Source organism: Rhinoderma darwinii, chromosome 5 (genome assembly GCF_050947455.1).
Source record: "Rhinoderma darwinii isolate aRhiDar2 chromosome 5, aRhiDar2.hap1, whole genome shotgun sequence".
NCBI lineage: Eukaryota > Metazoa > Chordata > Amphibia > Anura > Rhinodermatidae > Rhinoderma > Rhinoderma darwinii.
In genome coordinates, this window is record NC_134691.1 from 39,618,094 (window position 1) to 39,642,981 (window position 24,888).

Below are 24,888 nucleotides of genomic sequence, written 5' to 3' on the forward strand. Positions count from 1 at the left end.
ACTGGAGAGTGGCATCAGTCGAACATCCCTTCGGCGGATATTAGCTGCTCACAAATGGCACCCTTACAAACTCCAGCTGCTGCAGCATCTCAACGAGGATGACACAGATCGGCGCACTGAATTTGCAAAATGGGCAAAACAAAAATTGGAACAAGACCCTCAGTTTACACAGAACATTTTGTTCAGTGATGAGGCAAACTTTTATGTGAATGGTGAAGTTAACAAACAAAACCACCGCTATTGGTCTGACACTAACCCACATTGGATAGATCCCTCCAAGACTGTTGGAACACAAAAATTTATGGTATGGTGTGGTATATGGGGTACAAAGATAGTGGGGCCATTCTTCATCAATGGAAACCTCAAGATGATGATGTGTTTCCTTCTCTATGCACTGAAGCTGGCACGTTCCCTGAGTTTTTCCAGCAAGATGGTGCACCACCACATTATGGGTGTCAGGTCCGAGCATTCCTAGATGAACAGTTTCCTGGAAAGTGGATTGGTCGTCATGGGCCAGTTGAATGGCCCCCTAGGTCTCCCGATCTGACCCCCTTAGACTTTTATCTTTGGGGTCATCTGAAGGCAATTGTCTATGCTGTGAAGATACGAGATGTGCAGCAACTGAAACAACGGATACTGGAAGCCTGTGCTAGCATTTCTTCTGCGGTGTTGCTATCAGTGTGTGAAGAGCGGGAGAAGAGTGTTGCATTGACAATCCAACACAATGGGCAGCACTTTGAACACATTTTATAAGTGGTCAGAAACTTGTAAATAACTCATGAAAGAATAAAGTAACGTTAAAACCAAGCACACCATTGTTTTTCTTGTGAAATTCTCGATAAGTTTGATGTCACATGACCCTCTTCCCATTGAAAAAACTAAAGTTGGATGCAAAATGTCCGACTTCAAAATGGCCGCCGTGGTCAACACCCAGCTTGAAAAGTTTCCCCCCTCCCATATACTAATGTGCCACAAACAGGAAGTTAATATCACCAACCATTCCCATTTTATTTAGGTGTATATATATATTTGTTTATTTTTCCGGATCTTTGCGTATTCGGCAGGCAATGAAAATGTAAAAATGTTTCGAATTTAAAGTCCACGCTTGGCTTTTTTGCAGTCCAAAAATAAACAAGAGCTTATCCAGCATACAAGACTTGCAGCACACAAACAATACAAACTGGGCACTAACTATACTGTAAGTTTTATTATAAACCAGGAGTACAGTGTTCATTTCATCAGGTTTTTCACACTATCCCTGTGTGGATTCCCAGACTCTGACCCTCGCTGCACTAACTGCAGAGCTTTTATGGCTCAGTAACAAGCCCAGTAGCTTCAACTGAGTTACCTGGGCTAGTGGTGGTGCCCGTGCTGGAGTGGGAAAGGGAATGACAGGTCCCACTACCATTCCCACCTGGCATTCAATAGATATTCAGTCCCAGCACACAAATTTAACAAAAGCTGACACGGACCCAAGTATTTCAGTGGGGCCGTTCACATGACTGATGTTTCAACGGAGCGTGTGACGGGTCTGTGAAAAAATAGGACATGTCCTATTTTTTTGCACTTCACGCATCCCTCCATAGACTCTAGTCTACGTGGGATGCGTGATAACGCGTCCCGCAAGTGTGCACCACGGATGCACCTCGAAAGTGAAAAACTGCAGTTTTTCACGTCTGAGGTTGGCTACGTTCGTCTGAATGTGGCCTTATACACCCCTTCCAGTACTTTTCCTGCTGCGGGCTAACACTGTATATATATATATTATTCTCAAGCTTGAGAATGGCAGTTGCATCTGCCGAAACGTCGCTCACTTGAGATGAATAAATCCACCATGTTTCATCTGCCTTGAAGGCCTGGTGCCGTTACTTCTTTCTATGGTTATTTTGTATTGAAATTTGGGAACGGATTCATCCCCTGGAAATGAGCACATGGCCTAATCTATGGTATGTTGGGGTGCTGTGTCCATTTGCCTTTGGACTGTGTCTATATATATATATATATATATATAATTATTGTTGATTGGTGGTGTACAATGTGGTAATGATGTTCTACACTTACAGTCTACAAAGCAAATGTAAGAATGCCATTACAAGATACAATAGAAGATGAGACCGTGCCCATAGGAGCACCCCCAGCAAGCTTTTTTCTTTTTTACCTCATGCAGAAGGTAATCTATGAAACATTACATGCATATCTCCATATATCTCATTAAACTAAATTTTAATCCTATTAGACAACAACATATTCTTATATAGTCAATGTTTTGTAATACTTCCCTTTGAATGGCGATTTAACTTAATCTCTCTCTTAAAAATCAACCTATCCACCATTTCAAAAGATCATTTCCACCAAAATCCTTGACAGTCCCCTCCTGTCACGTTAATCAAAATGATCTTCAGCCACTAAGTTACAATCCGTTATGGCAAATCTTCATCTTCAATATGGCCACCATTATAACTTACATAGAGAACTCCCCCGCTCTGGTTCATAGAGGGGGTCTTGAGTAAGGAACATTTGAGGTTCATTTACCTAAAAGGGCATATAAGCGGTCCTGATGTAACAATCCCATTAAAGTGGACCTGTCACCTCTCCTGACATGTCTGATTTAGTAAATAGTTGTATTTGCCAAGAAAATAACAATTCTGAAACATCTTTTCTTAGAACTCTGCCTTGTGTTGTACCTCTGTTATTCCTCCTACAAATTTATGAAAAAATTGACAACTGGGTGTTACCAGTTGGGGGCGTGTCTCTATACAATCGGACAATCAGTGCTGACAGAGACAGAGTGTGTAGGGGAACGCCCTACTGACAAAGGGAATGGTAACACCTAGTTGTCAATTTATTCATAAATTTCTAGGAGGAATAACAGAGAAACAGCATAGTTCTAAGAAAATATGATCCAGAATTGTAATTTTAAAGTAATTTTAGATAGTAAATACTAAAAAAGACCTGTTAGGAGAGGTGACAGGATTTCTTTAAGAGAATAGTGCTCTGTCATGAAAGCTCCAAGTGACCCAGCACAATAATGGACACTTATCAGATAGATTTCTATAATTATCATTAATACATTTTTAATATAATATTATAACTCTGAGATACTGTACATCATTTCGTAAAAACACTAATCTTCATTGTTCACAAATTCCAGTATTATATCATAGAGCTGGTGTTAAATATTGATTTGACAAATAATTGTAAACTTTTCGACTGCCTATTGACATTGAGCACCAAATGGAAGAAGACTGTAACGGATGCCCACATCTATCGATCAAACTCTGTGACCGAATAATACAATATAGTTTCCTAGTTTACCCAGGTATCAATTCACGTTTGTCCAAATTGCAATTCCCTAATGTTTATTTTACTTACTTGAAATGTGTCCATTATATCCAGGTCTATACAAACCAGTAGTCAGACTACACATAGGATGTTATGTACAGTTTTGAGCATCTGTGTATAGCAAAACATAGCAGAGCTGGTGCAGGTCCAGAGATAACCAATGTAATAAATAAAATGGGTGTATTCCAGTACCCCAAAAGATTATCAAAATTGGGGTTATTTAGTTATAAAGGGTGACCAAATCACTATGTAGGAACCTATCAATGGGCAGTACAGAGATCTATCTAATGATATTTTAATACCCAGGACTGTAAGCATAAATAGGGGGATCTACTATATGTACATAAAAAGGTTCTACATCAACATAGACGTGGATTCTTTACTGTAAGAGCAGTGAGACTACAGAAATATCTGACACAGGATGCTGTGACAGTTAATTCATTTCAGAGGGGTCAGAATGTCGTGAATTTTTCCCCTTAATAGCCATTTTCCTTATTATCTAAGTAGGTCCAAAATTCTGTGCATATTACTGTTTTTTTATATACAGATATAGCAATCTTTAGCTTGACACAATGACTTCCAATGGTTTTTGTTGTGCTAAATGATAAGTTATCCCACTGCAGCAAGTTATTAGGGTCATGTTAAAGATTGCTACATCTGTGCCGATATAGAAGTTGGAGCTCTGCTCAAAATTGCCTGCATACAGTTTAGAAGTTTACTGCATGTGGTTTAACCCCTTAACGACCACCGATACACCTTTTCACGGGGGTCATTAAGGGGCTTTATTCTAGGCCGCCTAATCAACGTTCTGCACGAGTGTCCCATGCAGGCTGGTACAGGGGCTTGGCTGTCTGAAGACAGTCGGGCTCCTGCTCCAACGGTAGCGATCGAAGTTTACTTTGATCGTGACCATTTACCTCCTCAAATGCCGTGGTCATTAGCAACTGCTGCATTTGAGTACTTTACAGAGGGAAGGGGCTCCCCCTGACACCCATCGGCGGCCCGCAAATGCAACTGCGGGCATTCGATCGGTTGCCATGGCAGCCGGGCGGCCTAACAAAGGCCCCCCGCTCTGCCTTGACTATATATGCCTATTAGGCCGTGCCAGAGGCATGGACTAATAGGTGCCTGTCAGTTTTATACTGACAGGCAGTAATGCTTTAGTATACTATGTATATATAAACGATCAGTAGATCGCATGGTGAAGTCCCTAGTGGGACTGAAAAAGAATAAATGTGAAATAAAAACTAACAAAAGGTACACACAAAAAAAACATAACCATTTTTTTCCCATAAAAAATGGTTTTATTTAGTAAAAGTGTAAAAATAAAATAAAAACTACAAATATATGGTATCCAGACAATCGTAATGACCCAAATTTTTTTTTAGCATATTATTTAAACCGCAAGGTGAACGCCGTAAAAAAATAATAATAAAAGGTTAATCAATAAGTCCCATGTACCCCAAAATGGTAGCAATAAAGTCCCGCAAAAAACAAGCCCACATATGGCGACATTGATGGAAAAATAAAAAAGTTATGGCTCTTGGAAAGAGGTGAAGTAAAATAAAGGTATTTTAGTTCAAAAGTGGGTTTTTTCTGCAAAAGTAATAAAACATAAAAAAAACTATATGTGTGTTATTGCCGTAATCGTACCGACCCATAGAATAAAGGTAGCATGATATTTACGCTGCGTGGTAAATGGCGTAAATGTAAGATGCAAAGAACAATGGCTAAATTGCTGTATTTTTATATCCCCCCCCCCCAAAAGTTAACAAAAGTTCATAAAAAAATTCTATATACCCATAAACGGTGAGATTGAAAAATACAACTCCTTCCTCAAAAAACTAGTCCTCATACAGCCATGTCCACGTGAAAATAAAAAAGTTATAGCTCTTTGAATGTGACGATGGAAAAACTAAAAAAATTGTTGCTCATTAGGGCCCAGAATGCAAGCAGGGGGAAGGGGATAAACATTCAACTAAATAATGCCACAGTATGCAGTAAGCTCCTACGCTCCCCCTAGTGGTGGCTGCAGACAGCCAGATTTCATTATTGGATAACTCTATGGGGCAGATTTAGAGATTTTCATACGCCAGTCTTAATAAGAAACAAGCTGGGGTAAGATATGACATACACCTCTTAATAAACTTGTTGCATCTTCTTCTGTCCGCGCGCCACTGAATAAAATCTACGACAGCCGGGAGCTGGTATAGAGTTCCGCTATAATTTACGCTAGATTCTGGCATAAATTATACTAAGTACGGTGGGCAATGGGTGACCACGCCCCTTCCACTAAGCTCCGCCTGCTTTTTTGAAAAGTGCAAAGAAGAGCAGAAACTACCTTATTGCGACTTTTGGGTCGTTTGCAAATTTTCCACACCAGGAAACTAGTGTAGAAACGCTGGTAAATTCCCCCATTCAGATTTAGACCTGTAAATGGAGCTACAACTCTATTAAAGATATGAAATAAAAATAATCAGCACAGACTTGTGGACATAAAGTCAATATCCATCTTTCAACACCATATCCTTTTTAAGGCACCTATATCTGAATTTGCCGTGCAGTTTAAATCCATCTATTGTTCTCTGTTATCATCCATTTCAGGAAAGTTGACTATGGTGTTCTTCGGTGGGATTAATGAAGTCCAGAATAAGATATCTGCCCCATAATCACGAGTTTATATTCACTTCTGAGGATCTCCCGGAACATTTACAAGGTTTGAGTGATATTAGCACAAGTATTAATTGTTGCTGACTGTTTGCGTAATATTAATTCTAGTTTTATCATAGTTTTCATAAATGGGACAAAAACATTTAAAGGGCCATTATGTTTCTTTTGAAATTCTTCGTTAGGATGAAAAGAGACATGCACAGAACAGACAAGACAACAACGACAAGACAAAGAAGAAGCAAAGATTCAAGACACAGACCTGAGTGTCTTCTCCGTGGCGAGTCCAAGTCTTCTGTGGCCACACCGTGCAATGACAGACAGAGACAAAGGAGATGGGAGTGAGGGTAAGACTCAGAGAAGAAGGCAACGGACACTTAAGGAAAAGCACCTTGTGCGGGTTGAGAAAAGCAAAGATTGTTTGCAGACAGATGACACAGAATGAATAGGAACATAGAGACAAAGAAGACAATAGAAAAGAGACTGCGAGGACACACGAGCCGCGGGAAAAAATCATTAGGAAGGCAATTCAACGCAGGTAAAACACTTGGCACCTTTAGAATAAGTTGGTCAATCAATAAATCTACCGAATGACACAGTTATATAGAAGGATACAGAATCCTTGCAATACAGTTTCATCAAAATGTAGCAGAGCTGAATTTGTCATTTACCTGGTCATCATTTGATAACACACTTATAATTCAGTAGGTTTGACTACAACTGAAAAGTAGTGAATATGTAGAGTCGAAATCCTTTATTCCGAAATCTGATATTCTAGAACATCCTTATCCATCACTTGTTTCCAGCATAAAAACCACAATATAATGTGGAATTTCACAAGACCAGAGGCAGAAGACTGAGCAGAGAGAACTTTTAATTCCTAATTATAAAAAACAGTTATACTTGCATATGTCTTCCTGAAAGTAAAGTTTTAGCGTTGCTGGATTAATGGAATTGTACTGTATATATTGTACACAGAAGTAGATGTGTTTGTCATTGGCACGGCTGATTGTGATATGATGATGGGCCGTCTATCATTTTATATTATAGTTGACAACGTTTAATAAGGGACATCAGGCAGATTCTGTGAGGGGAATCACAAAGTGGAGCAAATTTTTGGGTCTCATATCCCGCTCATTTATATAGGACACACCTCAACCAAGGGCATGTGAATCCAAGTGCGTATATAATCTTATCTTCTTTATCGCACGCCAAAATGAATACAGACCCCTAAACTATTACAGATACCAGACCTCCTAAGCAAAAATAGATCCCAGACCAGAACCTCTAAAGAACCCCTCCAAAGACCCTGAACTAATACAGATCGCAGACCAGACTCCCCCTAAATACAGATCGCAGACCAGACTCTCCCTAAATACAGACCGCAGAACAGACACCCCCTAAATACAGACCGCAGACCAGACTCCCCCTAAATACAGACCGCAGAACAGACTCCCCCTAAATACAGACCACAGACCAGACTCCCCCTAAATACAGATCACAGACCAGACTCTCCCTAAATACAGACCGCAGAACAGACACCCCCTAAATACAGACCGCAGACCAGACTCCGCCTAAATACAGATCACAGAACAGACTCCCCCTCAATAAAAAAATCCAAACTAGACTCTACCTTAAATAAAGATCCCAGACCAGACTAACCCTTAATACAGACCCCTGATCTTACATACAGATACTCACCTCTCCCTGTTCCTGCACTCCTCCTCCCGAGCGCCACGGCATGACAACGTCCTGACGAAAGGGCCAGCCATACCGTAGTGAAGAAGAGCGCAGGTACGGGGAAAGGTGAGTATATTCGGCGACATGGATATTTGCCTTCACTTCCGGGAGTCCAGGTGATCTCTCCTTTTTGCCGAGAATCTCCCGGACATTCCGGGAGGGTTGGCAAGTATGTCTTATATGGGAAATCAGGTAAACCTAGTTATAACATATTAGTTATTATTGCGTTGCACCCAATGGACGTTACGTATTAAAACTGCCCCAGGCAGAAGTTATCCTTAGCAATCAACCATCATTCTAAATTGTTCTTCAAAATGAAAAGTTATATCCATTACCACCATTATATACAAATTACACTTTGACTGACAAACTACCACAACAAATAGATAATAGGCTGTTTAGTGCATATTAAATATGTAAAAACCATTCTTAACATCTTCCATGCTGAGATATAATCACCTGAAGTTACAGGCCCAAAGCCTGAGGCAGAACTACTGAGAGATTCTGATGACAATATATTGTGTGTAACACAATACAGAACAACCTGTAATGTATTGATCTAAATCCTTGCTAAAGGTCCTCTTACACGGTCCGTCTTGGGCCGTGTAAACGAGTGGCGATCAACGAGACAGCTCATTGATCGGCACTCGTTTGATCCTTTCACAAGAAGCTGGTATGGGGACGAGCGCTCGTTACTCCGATACCTCGCCCTTATACATTATTAACATGTCGGCAGCGACGGCAATGAAAATATTTTACACTTTTAGAACGATCCGATCAGCAGATTAACGAGTTATTGTTCCTTCATCTTCTGATCGCTGCCCTGTTTACACAAGGCAATTATCGGCAACGAGCGTTTTATGAACGAGCGAATTCAAAGGTGACAACCAATCTGGTTGCACTTCCACTTTTATGAAAAACACAACAAAATAAAAATAGCAATATCTCTGTAAGCAAAAGAAACATAATTACCACCTTTTGTTCAAACTACTTACATTCTAATATATGGCCAATTTTATTTTAGGATGGGTGGAAATCCTCTTTACGTTAGAGCATCTGTAAGGTACCATAAGTAAAACACAGGTAGTACAGCATGCTTGAGACTCGTGTGTGCTGTATGTTAATTACATATGCCTTTCAACCTTATTGGCTGAGAAACATCACATGACCACATCCACAGCGCCTTGTGGCTGATAAAGGAGGATAGTGGCCATTCTTCGGTGCTATGTTCAGAGATCCCCGATTACCAACTAGTATAGGAAGTTACACAACCAAACTATTTCTAAAAGTGAGTTTTCTTGAAGATATATTCTGGCCAAGAGTCTACTTATTGGTCCTGGTGGCCCCATGCCGGTAATCGCAAGCCGTTTTCTTGTTTATGAAGACCTGTCCCGGCTACCCTTTCCATGGCACTCAGGTCAGGCTTTAGGGGAGGGCATCATGTGCCACCTCTCCCACTTTTTGTATGTTGCTTAATAAAAAGAGTTAAAGTCCATGACACGAACAAGAAGATCGCTGAATCGATGAGACCGCTGAAACCTGGACCGGTAAGTAAAGTGTGGGTGGGGAGGTGTACCAGCTCATGAAGCATTGTCAGGTTGATCATAGGAGGAATAAGACTATGGCGGGAAGGAATACGATGAATAAGACTATGACATTAATATACGGTAAACAAGCCATGAATAAGGTCGCTGCAGTCGTCCGAAACACGTAGGTACCGCCTATACCTACAACCACCTTTTGTACCTGGAATATATTTTTCTGATTTTAATACATCTATGGAATCAAATTTGGAACGGAGCTTCCTTTTTAACCACTTTACGTGTCTTGGCGCTGGATCCACCTCTTGCATTCCTGTCTATTAATATACAGTACTTAGGATACTGAAGTTGTTTGAACAGACCATGACATTTTCAGTAAATGTAAATGAAACATAGAACAGTCTTCTTATAGAAGTTATTCTTTAGTGATTTGATCTTCTTCTTATTATTATTATTATTATTATTATTATTAAATGTACTTATTATGAATATTAAAGACCCTTTTACACGGGCCAATGATCGGGCAAACGAGCGTTCATATGAAAGTTCATTCCCGATCATTGCCCAGTGTAAACAGGGAAACGATCAGCTGATGAACGAGCAAACGATCGTTCAATGGATGATCTGCTCGTTTATGTGGCCAATAAAGTGGTTACTAGTCAGCAGTACATCTCCCTCTGTAAACATGGAGACTTGCTGCCGACATAATGGTAATCTATGGGGACGAACGATCGTAGTAACGATAACTCCTCCACATACATAAAAGAATCATTGCTCCTTGTCAAAGGAGAAAACGAGCGATCATTAACAAGACAGCACATTGATCGGCACTTGTTTGCTCCTTTCACAAGGATCAATGATCGGTTATGGATGGAGAAAAGGTTATCGTTACTACGATCGTTCATCCCCATACATTTCCATCATGTCGGCAACACATCTCCCTGTTTAGCTTTAATTATTAGGGAACCCCCCTTTTTTTTAACTCAACTTCCCCTAAAAGGGCATAGGATAATGACAGAGGTCTAAATTGTAGCTCCTAGGCCCCAATACAAAATTCTTACAGGGCCCCCCAACTAACATATGCCATTTATAATTCTGGTATCTTATTTGTGGCAGAGAGTCTCAGACACCAGGGTCCATGTGTGACTGCTATATTTGTACCCCCTATTGTCACACCCCTGAATAATGGTTTGTCTTAAGTGAACAATACCTTAAAAAAAAGGGGAACTGATAGAGCTGCTCTAACCATATGAATGGTGGGGTTTCCTTAAAATATTTTTGAGAGAATGACCAGTCAAATGGAGGTATGCTTAGAGTGCTGTGTAAGATCTCCTGTAACAGAAATCTCCGAGCAATGTCAAAGGGGTTTGAGCCCTTTCATTGTGGAGAACAGTGGCGATCTGAGATCACAGATGTCTCCAATGTGATCGTCTTATATGTATTTATGACATAGCAGAAGAACATTTAACTGGATTTCTCCTGGTCATACATGTGGGAAAATGTGGTCATTGATATGTTCAGATAGAACGTTCTAGAAAATTATTAGCTTTCAGAAGCTTTATCAGAATTCCTTTTGTAGCAAGACAGAATTCTATAGAGGATGATATTACACAAATCTGCGGATTTCTCGTTTAGGACATCACGCTGACACTGGTGCAGGTATAACTCTGTCTACTTATTTACCATAGAGAAGGAAAAGTAGGGCAACACTTGTGAAAAGCACTTTTGCTTAGAATGTGGGGCAATCAATAAGAAGAAGTATAAAAGTAGGACTAGACTTGATTTCCCTATGTAGTACAAGAAGAAAATGCATAGATAGATAGATAGATAGATAGATAGATAGATAGATAGATAGATAGATAGATAGATAGATAGATAGATAGATAGATAGATAGATAGATAGATAGATAGATAGATAGATAGATAAAGACAGGGGCACCTTAAAAACCACAAAAAAGACCATACTTACTAAGTGGGTGGGTGAAAACCCGTCCCCGTTCTGCAGGGGCACCTTAATCACCCCAGATCATTTTCTCTGGGGTGACTAAGGTGCCCCTGCAGAACGGGGACGGGTTTTCACCCACCCACTTAGTAAGTATGGTCTTTTTTGTGGTTTTTAAGTACAGGTTTTATCTCTATCCTATACTATGCGTTATCGTCGAGATCACAGGTTATATCATTAATATATAGTTTTTTGTCTGTCAGCTCCTTTAGAGTTGTGCCTAGCAGCAAGTGATTGGCCACAAATCAGCTTCAAATGTGGTTGTTTTCTGCTAGATCTACTGTAAGCAGAACCTAGGCCCACCGGAGGATCCACTTATACTCTGTTGGGCCAGTCTGGATAGATATGAGAAAGGCAGATCATTTTAAAGATTCATCAGTTTATATCAGTTTTTAGCATTCTCTCTGTTTTTGTTTTTTTTTGTTTTGTTTTTTTACAGGAGCAAATATCTAACAGAGCCATATATGCCAATGGGTCTAGGCTGCAATACCAGACACAACCAATAAAGAAGTGTGGCACTGTTTATGTAAAAAAAAAAAAGAACTTTTTTTTTTAATCCTAGACGATCCATTTAATGAATAAATTGCCTAAACTGGATCAGATGCACTTAAACAAAAAGTATACAGCAAAAAAACAGTAGTCTGAATGTGGCCTAACTGGTTGTCAGTAATAATTCTTTCATTTCTTTATATATCCTTTGAAGTTTTTTCGATTTTAATAAATCACAAACATATTTTAAGGTCAGTTTTACCTACATAAGACTCCATGAGAAAAGAATAACACTGTACGCTATTGGTTTGGCGAGTGTATACACCTTACAATATATTCTTCCTGTCAATTTGTTCCCTGAGACAAGATCTTGAAGCAGAATACACTCCAACTTTTAACACCATGTAGTTTTTAGATCTAACATTGTGTGCAGATCAATTTCTTTATATTTCTGCATATCAGTTAGAGCTCCGTTTTTCTTATACAGAGCACCAAATCCTCTGCATAGTCAAAGGTACGTTGTATATGCCAGTCTTAGTTTCAAGAACATTGGAGTAAAATGCATCAAAATTATTAGGAGGCGCACACCTCTTAATAAAGTAGGTACATCTGTGGCCGTCTGTACAGCAGAGAGTGAAATCTACGGCAGCTATTAGAATGTTTTTGCGCAAAACATACGTACGCCAAAATGTGCAACTTATTTATGCCTCAAAAGTGGTGAAAACCTGATAGAAAATTCCTACCATAGAGTTAAATCATAACATTTTAGCTGCCTGCAGTCACCACTAGAGGGAGCTTACTCAATACATTCAACTCAATATTAAACAGTATGCAGTAGACTCCTAAGCTCCCTCTAGTGGTGGCAGCAGTCAGCCACAATTTTATCATTTACCTCTATGCAGGGGATTTGGAGCTCTGTATCAGAAAAACTGAGCCCCTTCTGATCTGAAGGTATATTAAGAAATTCATTAGCACAGAATTTTAAGCCTATTTAGTAAAAAAAAAAAAAACAACCAAAAACGAGTTCATTTTTAGGAGATCCAAAACTCTACTTCAAACAGAACCAATCACCTCCCCATTTCGTTGTATATTACAAAAAACATGCTAAAATTTTTATTTGTTGTAGAATTTCAAATTTGGATTTTTTGTGTATTGACAATATTTCTGAAAAGGGATGATACACAACACTGACTTATAGGTCTCACGCTCACGGACTAAGCCTAGACATTTCACACCAAAGTGAGGAGCGCACATGATGAACACACTCATTACAAAAGCATGAGCTCTCCCTATATGCCCTACGTGTGCAAGCCTCATGCTTTTAAGGTGGTTTCCAAAAACCCTGACAAACCTGGCTCAGAATGGGCTTTCTTTCTCGGCAATTGTTTGTCATCAGTTATTGCACCATTCACCTTTCTCTGCTGGTCTTCCCAAGTAACTTCTAGCATAAACCAAGAGAAATTAAAACTTGTCAGAAACACAACAGTAAGTGGACAGAACACAAAGCCTCACAACATGGCGGTGGGGGCAGCTGCATTCGGGAAGGATAGATAAGGGGGTAGGAATGTGGTGCAGACAGATGGTTTAGGATGTTTTTGAATTTCTTGACAATTGTAAATCATCAAAAAATTGGGTAAAGGTCAACGGAAATGGTTACTGAAATGTCTCACATAGCAATCCTTCTACAGTTAGAGTATAGCTTTTTCTTTAGTACCCCTTCGCTTATGTTGCAGTATAAAGTCTTCTTACAGCCAGGACAATGACTGTCGTGATCATATAGAACACTAACGGAAGCCATTATCATCTTAATGTCAATCCCACCCAATTTTATAGATCATACAAGCCAATTCAATGCAATATGAATATTACCTGAGGGGGGCTAAAAGAATTGATAGCGTTTCAAAATGGTGCAGAGTGGTAGTGACTTCCCTTTATTACTGCTGCCGACAGGTGGACTGAAACACCCCTAGACTTTCTAAAAAACCTACTGATGCTAGGAGAAGTCCGAATTTGGTGGCTTCCAACAAAGCATAATGACCTTGAATTTCAGTTACCAATGTAAATGTAACTATTTTCATGATTCTGGATAGATAGATAGATAGATAGATAGATAGATAGATAGATAGATAGATAGATAGATAGATAGATAGATAGATAGATAGATAGATAGATAGATAGATAGATAGATAGATATGAGATAAAAAAAGATAGATAGATAGATAGATAGATAGATAGATAGATAGATAGATAGATAGATAGATAGATAGATAGATAGATAGATAGATAGATAGATAGATAGATAGATAGATATGAGATAAAGATAGATAGATAGATAGATAGATAGATAGATAGATAGATAGATAGATAGATAGATAGATAGATAGATAGATAGATAGATAGATAGATAGATAGATAGATAGATAGATATGAGATAGATAGATAGATAGATAGATATGAGATAAATATAGATAGATAGATAGATAGATAGATAGATAGATAGATAGATAGATAGATAGATAGATAGATAGATAGATAAGAGAAATTGGGTTGAATCCAGCACGGACAGTTAATTAAAATGGAAGAAATAATTCCAAGTTTAATTGGCCAGTATGTTTGGCAGGTTAAAATCAGGAATAAGAAGCACGGTGTGACATCCTGATGTTGTGGGGAAAAAATTGTGGTAGTGGTAGATAGAAAGCCTACGCGTTTCAGACGCTCCAAGCGTCCTTAATCATGGCTTCAGCCATGATTAAGGACGCTTGGAGCGTCTGAAACGCGTAGGCTTTCTATCTACCACTACCACAATGGCTTCAGCCATGATTAAGGACGCTTGGAGCGTCTGAAACGCGTAGGCTTTCTATCTACCACTACCACAATTTTTTCCCCACAACATCAGGATGTCACACTGTGCTCCTTATTCCTGATTTTAACCTGCCAAACATACTGGCCAATTAAACTTGGAATTATTTCTTCCATTTTAATTAACTGTCCGTGCTGGATTCAACCCAATTTCTCTGGTCTTGTCCAATGTGTGCCGACACAAGGATCCGTGCATGAACTTCCCTAGAACTACATCTGCATATCAAGGTGAGCTGGAGGTGCTTCTCTTTTTCTATCTGTGTATACTAGATAGATAGATAGATAGATAGATAGATAGATAGATAGATAGATAGATAGATAGATAGATAGATAGATAGATAGATAGATAGATAGATAGATAGATAGATAGATAGATAGATAGATGAGATAAATATAGATAAATAGATAGATAGATAAATAGATAGATAGATAGATAGATAGATAGATAGATAGATAGATAGATAGATAGATAGATAGATAGATAGATAGATAGATAGATAGATAGATAGATATGAGATATAGATAGATAGATAGATAGATAGATAGATAGATAGATAGATAGATAGATAGATATGAGATAAATATAGATAGATAGATAGATAGATAGATAGATAGATAGATAGATAGATAGATAGATAGATAGATGGACAAATGGATCCAGCAGCACCAGTATAGCGTGGGTGCAAGCCCAAGAGATAGACCAAAATCCCAGTTATATAGAAAGCAAAAATCAGGCAGCACTCCGTTTATGAAGGTGAAAAAAGAGGGTACTTTTATTGTCCCATATTGGCCTATGCTTTCTAGATAGATAGATAGATAGATAGATAGATAGATAGATAGATAGATAGATAGATAGATAGATAGATAGATAGATAGATAGATAGATAGATAGATAGATATGAGATAGATAGATATGAGATAGATAGATATGAGATAGATAGATATGAGATAGATAGATATGAGATAGATAGATATGAGATAGATAGATAGATAGATAGATAGATAGATAGATAGATAGATAGATAGATAGATAGATAGATAGATATTGACTGTTATTTATCCATCTTACTCTGTCACTATATGTTTACCTTTGATATGCCACTTTTTACTACATATTTATTGCATTATTTTTGTGAGGATGCTATACACTTTTTACCTGATTATACTTGATTGCACTTATTGATTGTCACTATGTTATAAACTTGGAATGTATCACATGTTATTTGCTTGAGAAAGGCTCTAGAGGACAGAGCTGAAACGTTGCACAGTATTCACATTTACTGCGGAGTGCTGCCTATTTTTTGAATACTACTGAGTTTGGAACGTGGTCTGTTCCTGAGGATTTGCACCCACTGTTTGCCTAGATAGATAGATAGATATGAGATAGATATTAGATAGATAGATAGATAGATAGATAGATAGATAGATAGATAGATAGATAGATAGATAGATAGATAGATAGATAGATATGAGATAGATAGATAGATAGATAGATAGATAGATAGATAGATAGATAGATAGATAGATAGATAGATAGATAGATAGATAGATAGATAGATAGATAGATAGATATGAGATAAATATAGATAGATAGATAGATAGATAGATAGATAGATAGATAGATAGATAGATAGATAGATAGATAGATAGATAGATAGATAGATAGATGGACAAATGGATCCAGCAGCACCAGTATAGCGTGGGTGCAAGCCCAAGAGATAGACCAAAATCCCAGTTATATAGAAAGCAAAAATCAGGCAGCACTCCGTTTATGAAGGTGAAAAAAGAGGGTACTTTTATTGTCCCATATTGGCCTATGCTTTCTAGATAGATAGATAGATAGATAGATAGATAGATAGATAGATAGATAGATAGATAGATAGATAGATAGATAGATAGATAGATAGATAGATAGATAGATGATGATGATAGATAGATAGATAGATAGATAGATAGATAGATAGATAGATAGATAGATAGATAGATAGATAGATAGATAGATAGATAGATAGATAGATAGATAGATAGATAGATAGATAGATAGATAGATATTGACTGTTATTTATCCATCTTACTCTGTCACTATATGTTTACCTTTGATATGCCACTTTTTACTACATATTTATTGCATTATTTTTGTGAGGATGCTATACACTTTTTACCTGATTATACTTGATTGCACTTATTGATTGTCACTATGTTATAAACTTGGAATGTATCACATGTTATTTGCTTGAGAAAGGCTCTAGAGGACAGAGCTGAAACGTTGCACAGTATTCACATTTACTGCGGAGTGCTGCCTATTTTTTGAATACTACTGAGTTTGGAACGTGGTCTGTTCCTGAGGATTTGCACCCACTGTTTGCCTAGATAGATAGATATGAGATAGATATTAGATAGATAGATAGATAGATAGATAGATAGATAGATAGATAGATAGATAGATAGATAGATAGATAGATAGATAGATAGATAGATAGATAGATAGATAGATAGATAGATAGATATTAGATAGATAGATAGATAGATAGATAGATAGATAGATATGAGATAGATATTAGATAGATAGATAGATAGATAGATAGATAGATAGATAGATAGATAGATAGATAGATAGATAGATAGATAGATAGATAGATAGATATGAGATAGATAGATATGAGATAGATAGATAGATAGATAGATAGATAGATAGATAGATAGATAGATAGATAGATAGATAGATAGATAGATAGATAGATAGATAGATAGATAGATAGATAGATATTAGATATTAGATATTAGATAGATAGATAGATAGATAGATAGATAGATAGATAGATAGATAGATAGATAGATAGATAGATATGAGATAGATATTAGATAGATAGATAGATAGATAGATATGAGATAGATATTAGATAGATAGATAGATAGATAGATAGATAGATAGATAGATAGATAGATAGATAGATAGATAGATAGATAGATAGATAGATAGATAGATAGATAGATAGATAGATAGATAGATAGATAGATAGCTAGCTAGATAGATAGATAGATAGATAGATATGAAATAAATAGATATTTTATATAGTATTGTGAAATAAATTGCAGTCTTGTTACATTGACTGCTGAATATTATTAAATTATATTTTATTCATTCGATTTAATCACATGCATGTAAACTTTATTGTGGCTATTTATTGTGCCTATGGGGATTACATGCTGCTGTAATGAATAGGGGCTGCTGTCATGTAGCAGTGGTGGAGAGGTACAGATCTGTTTTATAAGCCTGTATAGTGTTTTTGGCAAGAACGATTTAATCTTACTATGTACTAAATAGAATATAATAAACCAGACGAAGTAAGGAAAAAGATGCTGGTCTCTAAAATCTGGAAATCAGCACATACAGTATCTGATTTCAAACCTATCACTGTAGAAAATCGTATCTTTCCTACCATAATGTGCAAAAAGCTTTGCAATGAATGAAGAAATCAGGCTCTGTTGACATTACCGTCTAGGGGTCTCGCTTGGATCCATTGGAAAATGGATCAGTTATAGTGCCATGGCTTTTGTTATAAATGGAGGCCATGATCATAGTGTGAAAAGAGCCCGAAAATATACTCATGAAGCAGACAAGACTTGTCACCTGTTCAACCGCCATTGTGGACTGGACCAATATTTATGACACCTTATGGCTTTATGAGACCTGCCGAGCCACAATATATCCAACTTAATAATGTCTCAATTATGACTATTTCAATTACTTTCCAAGTATTATTATTACAATGTTTTTTTATAAATATTGGTTCAATACATAAAATTGTAGAAAATGTAGGTTACCGGATCGCCTTAGATTAAAAGAAACACGATACAACCAATGTAAGGTGGTTACAGAGTCCACCTGGGCATGTAGATGTTCTCTCGATAATCTTGCATAATGTACCTTGTGTTCTCAACTGTCCTCAAGGGCATACATACCATAGAGACAGTCCATGGATATGCTCTGGGGCCCCTGAAGACAGGGGGCCAAGTCCAGGTTATTTTAACGGGTTCTGAAAACCTGTGCAGGGATGACATTAGCAAAGAGTGTGGGGAAGTTACTCAAGAATCCCAGATAGGAGAGGGGGTAAACAAGCACCAGGCCCTCCTGTCCCAGATGGTTAGCGATGTGGTGGGATTTACCAACCAAAAAAGGGGCCCTCTCACCATTATGTACGCCCTAAACTTTCCAGAGTACATTTAACGTCTACTGCTATTGACTGCGGCGTCTAAGTGGTTAAATGACCAGGATCGGAGCTAGCTCCGATCTAGGCTGTTGCAGCAGCTGTATATTACAGCACACACCTGATGGCGCGGGCTCAGATCCAATAAGCCTGTGCCATCCCCGCGTTGGAGGTTTATGGCGCTTCACGTTAAATTTCAGCCACCAGTGGCATAAAGAGTTTTTTACCGAGTTTTTTGCAGCGGAAACCGAGTCGGAAACCGCGGCACAATACGTCCGAAAACACATCTCAATGATGTCAAAGGGAGGCGCACGCGGTTTTTTTCCTGCTAGTGGAAAAAAACACTTGCTGGAAAAAGAAGCGACATGCCCTTCCTTCGGGCGTTTCCGTCTCTGACCTCCTATTGACATCAATGGGAGGCAAAGAAAGCGTATTTTGTAGCATTTTTGACCGCGGCGCTCAATGGCAACGGCCGAAAAACGCAGCAAACGGCGTGCAGGCAGATCAAAACCTGCCTCAAAATTCCAGATGGAATTTTGGAGCAGATTTTTCCGCCTGCAATATACTTCTAAATTCACGGGTCAGGGCGTTTTTTCCCCACAATTTTGGAAGAAACAAAATTGCTAATTACGCCAAGGATGACTGGCAATAATTTGTCAAGATAAATAGTTGCAAAAATAATAATTTGTACAGGTGAATATAACAGAGGCCTTGGGACAATGTGGATCGGGAGTCCCTATCAGCTGACCATTCTATAATCGATCATTTCGAGGTGGGACTGGGAGGGGTCACATGGTTTTGTTAGGGGGTTTCGGTACTTTGCCAGCGTTCTCCTCACCCCTGGTCACAGGATAAGTAGAAAGACTTTCTGGACAAACATTTATACTATTATATTTCTTCATAATTTCATTTGATAAGTCATGTGCACTTTTTACACAATGCACATAGTGTGATCCTAGGACAGATATCCCGATGCTGAATAGCTGCAGTGTTGCCACAAAACCGAAGATTTCTGCACATGTTTTATTTCCTAAAGATAAAAGAAGAGAAACTTTCCTTCCCAGTTACAATAAATAATGGGTGAATAGAAGATGGACGCATTATTACACTCAGCAGTCCATATTGACTGGTTTTACATCCAGGTCCACCTGAAAACTGCCCCTTAGGAGCCACAATATTGACTAGATGTAGTTCAGGAGCATCAGGCATAGAATAGTAGCACCTTTTTAGATGTTTGCCCAAGCCTTACCCAAAGTACGCAGAGCTAGTGATGCGAACGATGCCCCTGAGGGCCCTCTAGATCACAGCTTCTCAAACTCTGAGGCCCAGGCATCACCATGTTCTGGCTGGTGAGGCCTGAGTAAAAAAGATTGGGAAGATCTAGATTGTAGTGTTCTCAGCTAAAATGTTTAGTTGTCCTATGATACAATACAATTTAATCTCTTGTCATGATGATCCTTACCATCAATCCAATCGTATCCGTTCTGACCTTAAGATTTCTACAACATGTTTGCTGTATTATAGGGAGGGCACTTGGGCCAGATTCCCCACCACCTTTGGGCAGTCCCCTAGGGTCTCCACCACCCACCTTTCCCTGATCGGCGATCCTATCCAGAAGAGATGGAGAGGAGGCCATGCATGCGTGTGGCTCCCTCTTTTGAAGTCTAGAGATTCGCTGGCTCGGATGTCTACAAATTTCCAAAAACTTCAGAGAAGAGAAGAAAGCCACGCAATGCACAACCATCTGTCCTATATGGGGCTGCAATAGAAAGTCAGCTGGGGTCTGGGTCCCAGAGCTGTGATGAGGGCCCCCAGCTAATTTTTTCAACAGTGGTCACCACCAAGCTCGATCTGGCCCTAAAGTTGAAGGAAGCTATCTCAGAGAATTGAGGCCTTCACATTACTCATCCAATTACTATAACATGAATGGCCAGTTCTAAACAAAAATTTACTATGGAAAAGATTTATTTAAAACTAGTAGGAGAAAAGTGGAGGAGTTGCCTATAGCAACCAGATTCCAGCTCTCATTTTTTTCTAAACAGAATTCTAATTGGTTGCTATCGGGAAACACCTTTACTTTTCCCTTGACCTAGTTTTGATACATCTCCCTCATGTCTTCTTCAAAACCGCGCGATGATAAAAGACGTGACATCCGTGGTGTCTCACTCCCTATTGGTAAATCTGACTGGGTGACACTTGCATTTGTGGTTTGATAATATATTTGTCTTTGCTCTGACTTCTAACTTTTTCAGGAATCGCTAGTCATAAAAATTCAAAATTAAAGCGCAATATGCTTTCCCTCCTCCCGGCTGTTTGATTAGTGTCTCATTGCAGCAGACTGCTTTGTGGCACATATGACACGTGAGACTGCTCTTATCCACACTGAGGCAGCCACTGCTTTCTACCCCCCCCCCCCCCCTCACCACTTCAAGATGTAATGTCTCCTAATTCTTCTCTTTCTGCCTGCTGCTTTTGAGAAGGTTATTTTCAGTCACTGCAGTTTACAGGGTGACATCTCAGAGACGATGAAAGTGCAGGATCAAAAACCAGAGAGAACAGTCTGTGTGCTGGGGAGACTAAAGATACCTACAAATAGAACCTGACTACAGTGGAGAATGTTTGTAGTCAGAGTCCTCTAGATACTACAGAATTCTGCACAACAGTAGTAAATACACCCAGGAGTGACACAGGACTAAGGAGGCAAAACAGGTTGTTAAGATATATTAAGAAGGGGTAGATTTTTACATTTTGCTATTGGTCCCAACTTGTCTAAGGGTGAACTTGCACTTAAGCCGTATAATGTGTCTGTAATTCATTTAATAGAATATTAGAGGTGCAGCAGATAAGATACGTGAAACAGGATAAGAAATATGTTAAGTTTTTGCTACTGGAAACCTATCAAAAAATGCTGGAAAAATTGTACTGCCAACCTAAAGCATTAGGTATTTATTAATTCATATGATGAAATGTACAAGGCATGAATAAAATATTCCATGGGTTCGAAGTAACAGTGATTTTACTCTGTAGCTGAATTGTTCTATTTAGAAACGGATCTGAAATCAGTGAATCTTTTCTGCTGTTCAAGGCTTTATTTAATGGCATTTTAGAATTCTATTCATGTCGGTCCGTGTCAAAAGGGTTAATAAGGAGTTCTAAACTGGTGCGGGGTAAGGCTGTTGATGCATATCTAGAATCTCCACGGCAGTTTCACATAAAAAGCTGTTGCATGAAACAAGAATTCTGGGATCGGAGGGCTAAACTGGAGGGCGGAGTCTAAGGGAACCCCTGATCTTCACCCTCTAACCTCTGTACAGGAACCCCAGGTCATTACCCCCAGAGTCCCTTGTGACAGCCAATGTAACAGGTGTAGCATGGTCAGGAATGGCAAAAGGTTGGAGCAGGCTGCAGAGGTTCGTCACTGGTATCGTAGCAAAAGGTAAGGGCAGGCGGCAGGCATAGATGGTCAAAGGTACAAGCTGGGGTCAATACACAGGAATCCAACAACGAAATAGCAGAGGTATACTAGGAACACTTAGGAATACTATATGGAACCAAATTGCTCTTGCAAAGAGCACTAATTTGGGAGGGACTTCAAATCTCAGGGAAGCTGGATGAAAAATAATTTTGGCGTGCGCTGCCCTTTTAAGAAAACCAGGGTCAGTGTGAGCGCACCAGGACCCAGCGGCGCATTCCAGGATGCCTGGGAACAGGTAAGTAAAATGCGGAGAGCGGGGTCCATTACAGTGATTAGTGGAATATCACAATATAGGGACATTTTCTTTCTCAATATATTTATTAATGCTGTAGAGGTTTGAATTTCCATATTTATAGACGATACTAAACTGTGAGGAGTATAATATTATATTACAGAAGGTAATGGAGGAGTTTGAAGGTTGACCTGAAAAGTAGTAAAACAAGTTTAATGTAGTTAAAGGTAAGATTCTACAGTTAAAGGAATTTCTCTTAATGGCCTGTCATTAGTATAGGCCATCAATGCATAATCATGAAGGTCCGACCAGTGGGACCCCACTGATCACCAGAATGAAGGGGCTTTGGTGCTTACTTGTCATGGCCCCTTCATTGTTTATTCAGACACAGCGCCACACATACCAGGGTGGCTGTGTCTGGTACTGCAAACCAACCTCACTCAGTCAAGCTCACTTGTATGTGACTGAGCTGCAGTACCAGGCACAGCCACACTAACATGTACATTACCGTGCCTAGTGAGTGCAGTAACCCATGGGGGGGGGGGGCAGTGACCATATATCAATGGCCTGTCCTAAGGATTTAGATTTAGCTTTAGTGCATATTTATTTATATTTAGTGGTTTAGGTGGCATTAGTGTTGCAGGGTGCTGTCGCCATTTTTTGTCTGCTGTCCTAAGGATAGGCCATCAAAAGAAATTCTTGGTAAATCCCTTATAGAAAATAGAACAAATGTTCTCATTGCATATTAAGGTGGTATAAAATTGTGAAAAATCCAAAAAGAACTTGAGCATTTTACGGGATAGTAAGAGGAGCTGGAGCAACCAGTGCCAGGTAGCTGCCGCCAAGGTATATAAGATCGTGAGATGCGCCCAAAAGGGGATGCACATGATAAAAACATAATTTTAACTTTGTATAAAGAAATAGTCGGACCGTTTTAGGAGCAGAGCTGGAGAAGGTACTGACATGGGAGACTAAAATAATTGGTGAATTGCAGTACTAAGAAATATTATCAAAATTGGGGTAATTTAATTTGGAGAAATAATGAGTAACCTCATTAGGTCTGTGACGGGGCATCCACTATGTCACGAGGAAAGAGGAGCAGAGAAACTATGGAACTCAAGGAATGTTGCGATGGTTCATTAGATAAATTAGTTAACTGTTTAGTGGCATGACGTTAGATATTACTTCCCGTGTGGGGGTTTTTAGGTGCTGTTTCTGCTCGATTCTCTTTTGCATCTTTTTTTTTAGGGTACGTTCACACAGAGCGATCGCAGAGCGGATACGCTGCGTAAAAGTACACTGCGTATCCGCCCTGGTACCTGCAAAATGTGGTGCAGTTTTTCGTTCGGAATGTCCGCTACGGAAAACAAAAATTGCCACATGTCCCTCTGACGTCCTGCCTCCCGGCCTCCTGGAATGACGTTTCATCCAATGTGAACACTGCAGACTGTGATTGGCTGCAGCAGTCACATGGGATAAAACGTTATCCCTGGAGATCGGGCTGGACACAGAAGCAAAGAGATCTATATTAAGTATAATCTTTTTGGTTTTCTGATTTGCGATTTTTGCAGTTAAATCGCAGCTTTTCCGGTGTAAAAATCATCAGCTATTTGTTGCTGGTTTTACCTCCCATTGAATTCAATGTGGAAAACCTGCAACAGAAGAGCAGCGATTTCAATTTATTCTGCGGATTAAGAAAAAACGTATCACAGGTGAATTTATGAACAATTTTTCGGCAGATTTTTCACACAGCGTGTGAATGATACTTGTTCAAATCTCATCCACTGTGCTGCTACTGTGTTATGCTGCGGATTTCCCGCAATAAAAACGTTGCGGAAAATATGCAGTATTTGCGCTACGTGTGAAACTGGCCTTGCTGTTTCTGAATCTCCTTGTTCCATGAAGTCTGAGGAATACATCTGTATAAGGCCGGGTTCACACGTAGTGTAAATACTGCGGATTTTCCGCAACGTCTTTTACTGTGGAAAATCCGCAGCACAATACAGTAGTTTAACAAATCTCATCCACACGCTGCGTAAATGATGAGCGGGAAAAAAACGCTCAGAAATTGACCTGCGGTGCATCTTTTTAGTCCACAGCGTGTCAATTGTATTTGCGTAATCGCTGCTTTTTTGTTGCGGGTTTTTCCCATTGAATTCAATGGGGAGGTAAAACCTGCAACAAATAGAAGATGTTGCGATTTTTGTGGCGGAAAAGCTGCGATTCCGCCTCAAAGATCGCAAATCAGAAAGAAAAAAAAAATCTTATACTTACCCAGAATTCTGTGCTTCTTCGTCCAGGCCGGCCTCATGACGCTTCATCCCATGTGACCA

General features: G+C 39.1%; 1 protein-coding gene across 47 annotated transcripts in view; it reads right to left on the reverse strand.

Moving 5' to 3' along the window:
- The window catches only part of RIMS2 (regulating synaptic membrane exocytosis 2), a 583,792-nt gene that overhangs the window by 127,406 nt on the left and 431,498 nt on the right, over positions 1 to 24,888 (reverse strand). For 21 of the 47 annotated variants that reach the window (XM_075825841.1, XM_075825842.1, XM_075825847.1 and 18 more), the window contains one exon: positions 13,133 to 13,222. The exons of 9 other annotated variants lie outside the window; for them this stretch is intronic. In XM_075825841.1, the coding sequence (XP_075681956.1) occupies positions 13,133 to 13,222 (90 nt within the window). Of the gene's footprint in view, positions 1 to 6,271; positions 6,305 to 13,132; positions 13,223 to 24,888 lie in introns of all 47 variants that reach the window. 17 more of the 47 variants (XM_075825849.1, XM_075825854.1, XM_075825863.1 and 14 more) reach the window with 2 other exon arrangements.